Below are 10,384 nucleotides of genomic sequence, written 5' to 3'. Positions count from 1 at the left end.
AATTATTGGTTTCTTTCCACAGACTAAGATTAGCTGACAAATGATCAACACCATAGGCCTAACAAACCACTTCACACAAACGTGAATAAAGAAGCAACCAAACCAGATCCTTTGAGGGAAACTGTAGTAGGCCTGCCTAATGCGGACGGCACCGAGGTGGCCACAACTCACATGTCTCTTGTTTCACGCACCCGTGCGCGCACAGGCACAGCTGCGCGTCCTGCACCAGACGGCTGCTCTCCGTGCGCGCCTTCCTTTAAACTAGGCTCGGTGGATTCGTTTTGGTTGTGGGTCCGTGGAGAACAGAATGAAGCTCTACCCGTTGAAGCACCGATCTATCCTCTGTTAAAGCCAATCGAGGATGTCTCCGTGTCATGGGCACAGAGCGCATGGACAACGACACGGGGGGCGGTGATGAAGACGTGCCTCCACCGTCTCACCTCGACAACGCCAGCGTAAGTGAAAGAGGATTTATTCATCAATTCAAATGTATGAATCCAGTAGGCCAAGTCACATTTGCGAGCAAGTAGAATGTTTTTCCACTAGGGTTCGACTTCAGCACCCGCTTTACCTCCCTATAGGCCTAATGCTCCATATGTGCTGAAGACATCCATAGGCTAGACATTGAGGGTATTATATTTTGTAACACGAATAGTAGACTATGTAGCACTTATAAAGCATTGTAGCCCTTATAAAGCATTTTGGTTCCTATTTAGCAAAAAGTAAGTAGCTTGTCTTTATAATCCGCCCATCCATAGCCGTTATCTCATAGGTGGTGTATTAAGTGCGCGGTATGGGATGACACTGATCAATAATGTATACGTAGCTGGTAACTTAATGAGTGTTAGTGCTCCTACATCTGATGGGTTCCGGGCTTACACATACACACACACACACACACACACACGGTCACACACACATGCCCGCATTTACAAAGCACACACGCATTGACAAACCCCCTGACACACACACACACACTCACATACACACACAAACCTATATAGTATTCAACTTTTTAATCAGCAATATTTCACAACCCACATGCACACAAGCAGAATTTGAGCTGAAGCCGCCTTGCAGGTCCAGGACCTGGAGTGAACAACGCTTTCCTTTTTTAATCCACTTCACTCTATCCGTGTGACCCCCCCCCCACACACACACACACACACACAAAGGACCCTCTCGGCTAATTTCCATACTGTCCACTGTACTGAAATGGACACCAGCAGCCAGCATAGATGAGCTCGATTGATAACAGTACAATAGACAATAGCGGAGCTCCTGTTGGAGAAATATACCCTATAGTGCACAAGCTGTTTGTGTGATTGTGTGTGTGTGTGTGTGTGTGTGTGTGTGTGTGTGTGTGTGTGTGTGTGTGTGTGTGTGTGTGTGTGTGTGTGAGTGTGTGTGTGTGTGTGTGTGTGTGTGTGTGTGTGTGTGTGTGTGTGTGTGTGTGTGTGTGTGTGTGTGTGTGTGTGTGTGTGGTGTGTGTGTCCGTGTGTGTGTGTGTGTGTGTGTGTGTGTGTGTGTGTGTGTGTGTGTGTGTGTGTGTTCCTAAGTGCTCCATTCCATAGCAAGGACCATTGGCATGCATGTTTTGGGGGGTCGGGGTTAGGTACTTAAGAGGAGGTCATTCAATCAGCCACTCACTTCAGCACCATTAACCCCCGTCCCAATCTGATCTAAAGGCCATCTCACAAAGGTCACGGTGGATGGAAGTCAGGCGTTGACAACATTGAAATATGTCTGTTTGTCCCGCGGCGAGGACACGCCCCCGTCCCCTGCAGGTCGCGGACGTGTCGGTGGAGGTGGCCACGGTCGACCACGCGCTGCAGAAGGTACGCAGGAAGTACCACCACACCCGGCACTGCCGCAAGAGGAGGAGCCCGAAGAAGAGGTTCGAGGAGCTGTGGTCGGGGCTGTGGACATACCCCTACCTGGTGGTGGTGGTGGTGACGGCCGTGGTGTTCGCCGTGGTGGTGACCGTCTGGGCGCTGCTCTGGGTCTTCACATGTAGGTGTTCCCCTGAGGAGCCAGACACTCTGTTAGTGAGGCCATCCTACAGGGACAATGTGGAGCCAAGAACCAAGACTTATTCAATAACAAGGAATCATTGAAATCATTTTTTAGATTTAGAACGAGTCTCTGTTCTGGTAAATGGACTGCATGTGTACAGCGCTTTTCTAACCAGTGGCCACTCAAAGCGCTTTACGATACTGCCTAATTAGCCCATTCACGCACACATCCACACTAGGGCTGGGATAAACGATTATTTTTTAAACGATTCATCTAGCGATTATTTTTTCGATGCATCGATTAATCTAACGATTCATTTTTTCAGTCCGATTCGATTTCGATTCGATTCGATTATCGATTATCTCCCTATTAATTGACTAATTGCAATTTATACATGTTGATTGACTTAAAATATGAATTCCTTAACATTTCAATACATGTTTATTGCCTTTAAATTCCAAAATAAAAGTTCAAAGTAATGCAATTCTACGGTGCTCGGTCATCTGCAGCTGCTACCAGGTGGCGCCTCTTCAGGTGCTGGTGAATTGCCGTGGTGCTAGAATGGAAAGTCATCTCCATTTTGCAAAGACGACATATCACAGAATCGTTTCCTTTTACATTAAATAATTCCCATACTTAGAGGAACGAGTGCGTGGCGCGTGGCTTATTTTTTTTTTTTTTTTTTTTTTTTTTTTTTTTTTTTTTTTTTATCGACGCGCATTTTTCGCGTCGACGTAATTTATGCGTCGACGTAATCGATTACGTCGACGCGTCGTCCCAGCCCTAATCCACACACTGCCGGCGGTGTGCAGCAGTAGGGTGAGGTGTCTTGCTCAATGTCACCTAGACAACCAGCTAGGAGGAGCCTCCCTGGCAACATGCCGCCCTACGTCGTTATCTTCATGGCCTCCTGATTAGTTTCATTAGTGGTGGATCCGGTGTTGGACTACTAGCCAAAAGGTTCTGCGTTTGAATCCCAGCCGTCTACCAGACACCCTTGAGCACGGTATCCTAACCCCTTAACAGCTCCTGATTAATGATGCACGGAGAAGAAATACAAACATCGCTTTGGATAAAATACGTGATGAATAATCGTATAAAAATAAATAGGAAATCTCTCCCATCTCTCATGCAGCATTGTTAGTTCAGAGATGGGATCACGATATGTGATGCTTCATCAGGAGTTTATCTTTGAACCGCCATTGATGTCTGTCCCTCCGTACATCACTGGTCAACACAACGCAGGCTGGTGGATATATTATTCAGTTGACTTCTTAACCTTTGCCCTCTCCGACTCCTCCACAGTCCGCAGGGAGAGCAACAACGGAGTGTACTTTGCAGGGATGATCCGTGTGGCCAATGAGGAGTTCATCCCTGAGTATCGCCACGCAGACTCCACTGAGTTCCTGTCCTTGGCCAAGAAGATAGAGCTAGTGGTATGCACTGCAGTGACAATAAACCTTCAACCGGTTGGTTTTGAATGCTTATAAATGTACCGTATTCTAATTAATATATTGTACAGTACATCTGTGTATGTGTGTGTGTTTGTGTGTGTGTGTGTGTGTGTGTGTGCGTGGGTGTAATTGATCTTTTTATTTTTGCTGATGTATTGCAGCTGAGCAACGTGTACAAAGGGTCATCAGTGGCGAAACTTTACAAGCAAGCTGTCATTTCAGACCTCAGGTACACTGAAATACGGCTAAGTACTGAAAGATGGACTTTCTATCCTATTGCTATTTATTAAAACATCATTTATCCTGATTACCATTCCATTCATATGAATTATTTGAACCCTATCGACAGTGTCTGGAAACAATGGTCAAATCTTTAGCATTTTTTATGTTTGTTTGAACTAAGTCAATCCAGTGGTGGTCACAGCCAAACAGGTGAAACCCTGTGGTGGTCACAGCCAATCAGGTGAAACCTTGTAGTGGTCACAGCCAATCAGGTGAAAGCTTGTGGTGGTCACAGCCAATCAGGTGAAACCCTGTGGTGGTCACAGCCAATCAGGTGAAACCTTGTAGTGGTCACAGCCAATCAGGTGAAAGCTTGTGGTGGTCACAGCCAATCAGGTGAAACCCTGTGGTGGTCACAGCCAATCAGGTGAAAGCTTGTGGTGGTCACAGCCAATCAGGTGAAAGCTTGTGGTGGTCACAGCCAATCAGGTGAAATCCTGTGGTGGTCACAGCCAATCAGGTGAAAGCTTGTGGTGGTCACAGCCAATCAGGTGAAAGCCTCTCCTGTGCCCTGTCCTCCTGCCCAGCAACAACAACCTGGGCGGGGTGCTGGTCCACTTCTGGATGGTGTTCGAGGTGCCCCAGCTCAAGAGCCCCGCCGTGCGTGAGGAGGGGGTGGGGGCCATCCTCCGGGACTCGGTGCTCACCAGCCTGCAGAACCGCACCTCGGTGGGCTACCTGCTGGACCTGCCCGTGGACATCGAGTCTATCCTCATCAACGGTGGGTGGGGGGGTGGGGGTGGTGTACGGTGTGTGTGTGTGTGTGTGTTTGGGTTCATGACTGATGATCTTTTGATATATAAAGAGTTGTATTGATTGTCAATGTGTGTGCAATGTGTGTGTTATGATATCTATACAGGTTTATTGATTTTTAATGTGTGTGTAATGTGTGTGTTATGATATCTAAACAGGTTTATTGATTGTTAATGCGTGTGTAATGTGTGTGGGTTCATGACGTGTGCTAGATATATAAACATGTGTGTCTGTGTGTTATGACTGTTAATGTCCCCTCAGCTGCCCAGCGCTCTGACTACACATCAACATCATCAGGTCAGAACAGTGTTTGTATGGGAACTGTGTCATAATGTATCCAAAACTAGATCAATAATTATTGGATAGTCTAGAAGTGGTTAACGGTGTTGGGACTTCCGAAAACCCTGATAAGATCCGGGTTTGAAACCCAATGTTCATATCCTTCTTGTAGGCCTCCTTGAGGAAAGCCGCCCAGTTTAGACACCTATACATAAGTCCCCTGCATGCACACTAACTCATGAACATGCAAGTTAAATGTGACTTGCATAAATATTATGTAACTTAAAGTCAACTTACTTGCACCTTGCATGCATCTGACATGGGATTGGAGCAAACAATGGAACTGACCGCAACTGATATGTGATTGTAGTCGGGTGACCAGATTTCCTGAAACTAAAACCGGGACACTTTCTGCAAGACCGTAGTGCGCGTGCATGTGAGGTCATAGACGCAGATATCAAAAGCCTGTGTAACAAGCAACGGCTTTAATGAGGGAACGGACATGCTGTTCCTCTTGTCGGTCCCAGTATTGTTCATTATGGGAAGATCAGCTCAATGGGAGCATTAGTGCCAGGCAGACTCAACTGACAAATTAGACACATATTTTTGTACGGAATCTCTCTGCTTCTGAAATGCGAGAACATCTCCGCCCAGCGCTCGTCCGCTGGTTTTCCATCAGCATTCCACTGTGCGATCATCCCTGTTGCGTATGCCCTCACACATTGTTGAAATTGTTGGCTATGTTATCGAGGACAAAAGAGGACATTTAATATTGGTTGGTGGAAACCACGTCCCGACTCGGGACACACAACTTAAAATTGTGACGTCTGGTCACCCTATTGAAGCAAACAATGTGACTTACCGCAACTGACATGTGATTGTAGAAAACTATGTAAGTTACACACAACTTACCTGCGACTTGTCGGCATACATTTTAACTTAAAGGGGTGATATCATTATTTTTCGACTTTTCCCTTTGTTTTAAACAGTTATATGATGCATGTTTTATACATGTTTTACGTCTGCTAAGCTAGAAAAATCAAAGTCCCAGCCAGTGGGAGTATCCGCGTCCCTCGAGAACGACGTGAAACAGCTCGCTTGATCTCAAACTTTACTTCCATAACAGTGTGACGTCAGACGGCAGTGGGCGGTGCTAAAGTCCAGAAGTCCCGCCTCCCGGCGTCCCGCAATGTTTATAACTTCTCGGGGGTCTGAATTTGCAGACACGCGAAAAGTGTTCGACTAATTGCAAAAGAGCTGGCGTGCCGGCCAATCACAGCAGACCGGGCTACTCGGTAGGGGGGCCTTAAAGCAACGTTGTTTTTTCAGAAATTAACAGTGTGAGAAAAATAAGGGGTACTTCTAACATACAGGAATGTACCCTTATATTAGTAATACCCCCAAATGCAATTATTAACCCTAGAATAGCATGATATGGAATCGTCAACCTAAATGCATCTTGCATTTATGCAGATCCAGTCCCCAGTGAGCCAGTGGGCTCCGTCTCCTCCAGCCCCAGTTAGACAGAGTGTGCTCCCTTCTCCTCCAGGCTCGGAGTGTGTGGACAAGCCGTACGTGCCCCTCCCTGGGACCTCGGTGCCCCTGGAGCTGGACCCCCCGGGGGGCGGCGTGAGCTGCCACGTCAAGCTGACCTCGGCGCCGGGCTCGGTGGTGCGCCTCACCATCAGCTCCTTCCTCATCCAGCCCTCCGACTGTGTGGGCGACGCCCTGACGGTGTACGACTCCCTGCTGCCCATGAGTGCGCGCACCCTGCACAGGTGAGACCCCCTTCAGGGGGGCCGGGACCCTCCTCTTCGTCAGACTCCTTGGTTGGCTCAGGGGGAGGTTGTTTCATCATAACAATGAGAACAATTATTGAAAATGTATCTGAGTGAATAAATAAAAGGTGCATCTAGAAATGTACACAAGGTATGCATCCACATGAAACATGCATATCTTACTGTTAGCTAGCTCACCTACGTCCTGCCTATACGATCTATATGGTGCTGTTGTGTCCCTGGCTACCTCCAGAGCAAGGCATTAGGGGTTTGATTCCCGCTAGCATGAAGTGTTTTCACTGTATCAAAGACAGGTGAGATGAATGATCCGAAACAGGGCATTGATTTTGGAAAGCCTGAGTATCTTTTTTGACAACACAGTGTACGATTGTAAACGGTACACTATTGCACTGTGCCTGTTGACCCCTGGTGACCCCTGGTGACCCCTACAGGGTGTGTGACCCGGTGACCGACCCCCTCTACCTGGTGTCCACGTCCAACGTCATGCTGCTGTCCTTCCGCCTGGCCCCTGGGACCAAGCGCTTCAGGGGCCACTTCCAGGCCGTGGCGGAGGAAAGTGAGTGGGCTCCTCTGTAGCGGCTGGGGGCCGGCTGGGGGCCTCCCAGTTCATGTCCCTGGGTTCCAAACAAACTTCTAGAGCAGGGTGCCCTGACCCCGAACCGACCTCTGACCTCGTGGGTCCACTCTGGATGGGAGCGCTGCTAGAGGACCTAAAGGGGTGCTTATATCATGCTTTTTTGCCTTTTCCCTTTTCTTTAGATGGCTGTATGACGTATGTAGACGTGCTTTAGACTGCTGTATGACGTATGGATACATGCTTTAGACTGCTGTATGACGTATGGATACGTGCTTTAGACTGCTGTATGACGTATGGATACATGCTTTAGACTGCTGTATGACGTATGTATACGTGCTTTAGACTGCTGTGTGACGTATGGATACGTGCTTTAGACTGCTGTATGACATATGGATACGTGCTTTAGACTGCTGTGTGACGTATGTATACGTGCTTTAGACTGCTGTATGACGTATGGATACGTGCTTTAGACTGCTGTATGACGTATGTACACGTGCTTTAGACTGCTATATGACGTATGTACACGTGCTTTAGACTGCTGTATGACGTATGGATACTTGTTTTTCGTCTGCTAAGCTAGAAAATGTCCCAGCCAGGGGAGTATTCGCGCCCAGCGAGAACGCCTCTCAATAAGTGCGTGAAACAGCCCCTTTTTCGCTCAGACTTTCCTTCCACAACAGTGTGACGTCAGTCTGTGCAGTGTGTGCTGCAGAGGACGGAGCAGAAGTCCTGCCGGCCTTAAAGCGACATGATGCAAAACAGACAGTTTCTGAAAGAAGCTAAAATTAGTATTTCTTACAGGCATGTGATCTGATTCTAGTGCTGAATCCCAAGTACACCCAAATGCAATTATTAACCCTAAAAAAAGCACGATATCACCCCTTTAATGGAAAATCCTAGACCACAGACGTGCGTGGATCGGAACGTGTTCCATGTCTGATCTCCTCTCTACAGTGATTGTAAATGGCTTCAGACCATCTAATGGATGATACAGTTGAGCTCTTTCTCTGGTGCTGACGATGTGTGTGTGTCAGCGTGTTTGTCTCACGTTGAGACCCAGGAGGGCGCCGGCTACACCGGACACATCTACAGCCCCTTCCACCCCAGCCTGCTGCCAACCAAATGCATCTGCACCTGGCTGTTTGGGGTACCTCACGCACACGCATGCGCACACAAAACAATGCAAACACACTTTCATACACAAACACACACGCACACACACACACACAGGCACACACACTCAAGCACTCAAACACAATCCCATACAGCCCACATGCCTGTGATCTGATTGGATGTGTGTGTTTCTCTGTCAGACTCCCAGCCCGTCTCTGGGCGTCAGCCTGAAGTTCCACAACTACGTCCTGAGACCCAGGAAGGACCTGAATCCCTGCACACACGGCTGGTGGAGGGTCAACCGCCTCATGTACGTACGCGCCCACGCTCCAAAAGCACAGCTGCACACGGACACTCCCCATGCACGGGGACCTTGGCTAACATGCTATTGGTGGCTGGGTATCCATCATTCAGGATTTGCTCCCGACGATCAGTCTGATTGGTGGTTGTGACATTGAGCCCGCCCACATGGACTTTGTGACCCAATCGGTGTTCAGGTTGAGTGAGCAAACAGCTAAACGCCGGTCACATGTTCCGATGGCTGAACATTGGCTGATTCCTGATGTACTTCAATGCAGCAGTATCAACGGCATTGAACAGCAAATAACACAACTAATAATACTGCTTTTGCTGTATGAGCAAAAGCATTTTACAAAACAATACCAGTATTCTTAGATAAAATAAAACACAATAAAGAAAAGATATTAATGTAAAAAAATATCTATACATTAAAGTGTTGCTAAAAAGTCAGTTAGATTGTCCACCAGAAGACTTTGGGCCCTATTTTAACGGTCTGAAACGCAAGTGAGAAGCGCCAAGCGCAAGTAGCATTTTGGGCGGTTCTATGGGGATGTTGCTATTTTACCGGCGCAAAAATTACTCTTGCGCCTGGCGCAAATCTAAAAAGGGTTGGGCTGAAGTAGCCTAATTACTCGTAGGTGTGGTTTGGGCGTGATGTGCAATAAACCAATGAGAGTGCCAGCTCCCATCCCCTTTAAGAGCCATGAGCGCATTTGAATATGACGAGTTGATATTTTGACAGCGCGTCTGCAGTCTCCGATGAGACAGATGCACATGAATTTCAAACTTCAAATGGCCCGGTTTATGGCCAAATAATATGGCCTAATTCACACATGGAATAAGGTTTTCTTCCACAACTTCAGAAATACTGAGTCGTCAAATAAATTTCGGCAAAGAAAACTTAACACACATATGATATGCGGTAAATGTGGTTCTATTTAATGATATACGCAATACATTATAAACATTGTTTCTTATCAATTGTATGCATTATCGTTATCGACTTGTGTTCCTAATATGCATGTGTCCCCCTGTTGCCATGGAATGTTTTATACGTTACGTGTTGAGTTTGCGTGTGTTTAAACAGATGGATGCACACACGCGCGCCCGCATTCATTAATTATTTTACACTTACACACATGCTCGCCCGCATTCATTCATTATTTTTAACACTCACTCGCGGTAAAACAATGTTTTCTCACGATCAAAAACTCATCTTTCCTAAAAGTTATGGGCATGTACACGATATCTGTGTCAAGAAAATATGTGTTTGCTGTACGGTGTTTGCAGATGCATTGATTTAAAAGTACAACTTATTACCGCTGTATCAGCTGTTCTTTCCCGAATAATTTACCAAGAATGTGTGGCTAGGTAGATGAGAGAAGCAAAGTGTATGCGCGAGGTGCACATGCAACATTATGCATGCGCCTAATAAAATAGCATCTGAACAACGCGCCACTGACTTTAAACCAGGTATTTCCTGGTTTGTGGCGCAAGTGATTTCTGAAACTGCAAAATAGCACTAGGGAACGTTTGCGCCAGAACACGCCTCCTCCTTTCGCCGAACCACCCCTTGGGGGACAAGATCATTCCCTAATTTACCGACGCGTGGCGCAGGAGGGAAAGGAACGCTCTGCGGCAGTTACAAACTAGCAACAACACATGCGCCAGTGAGAAAGTCAATTGCGCCGGATGCAAGATAGGGCCCTTGGAATGATTGTTATCTCGTGCGTGTGTGTGATCATGTGTGTGTGTGTGTGTGTGTGTGTGTGTGTGTGTGTGTGTGTGTGTGTGTGTGTGTGTGTGTGTGT

The 10,384-nt window shown here is 47.1% G+C and overlaps 1 protein-coding gene across 1 annotated transcript in view; it reads left to right on the top strand.

Moving 5' to 3' along the window:
* The first annotated feature begins 3,344 nt into the window (after positions 1–3,344).
* Positions 3,345–10,384, top strand: part of tmprss7 (transmembrane serine protease 7) — a 22,705-nt gene continuing 15,665 nt past the window's right edge. The window contains exons 1-8 of the mRNA XM_056584403.1: positions 3,345–3,452; positions 3,632–3,699; positions 4,280–4,473; positions 4,767–4,802; positions 6,334–6,562; positions 7,015–7,139; positions 8,195–8,307; positions 8,474–8,583. Coding sequence (XP_056440378.1) covers positions 3,360–3,452; positions 3,632–3,699; positions 4,280–4,473; positions 4,767–4,802; positions 6,334–6,562; positions 7,015–7,139; positions 8,195–8,307; positions 8,474–8,583 — 968 coding nt within the window. The 5' untranslated portion in view covers positions 3,345–3,359. The remainder of the gene's footprint in view (positions 3,453–3,631; positions 3,700–4,279; positions 4,474–4,766; positions 4,803–6,333; positions 6,563–7,014; positions 7,140–8,194; positions 8,308–8,473; positions 8,584–10,384) is intronic.

This window comes from Gadus chalcogrammus, chromosome 23 (assembly GCF_026213295.1).
Source record: "Gadus chalcogrammus isolate NIFS_2021 chromosome 23, NIFS_Gcha_1.0, whole genome shotgun sequence".
NCBI classification, from domain to species: Eukaryota; Metazoa; Chordata; class Actinopteri; order Gadiformes; family Gadidae; genus Gadus; species Gadus chalcogrammus.
Note: the sequence above shows the minus strand (reverse complement) of the source record. Positions and strands in the feature narration are given on the sequence as shown.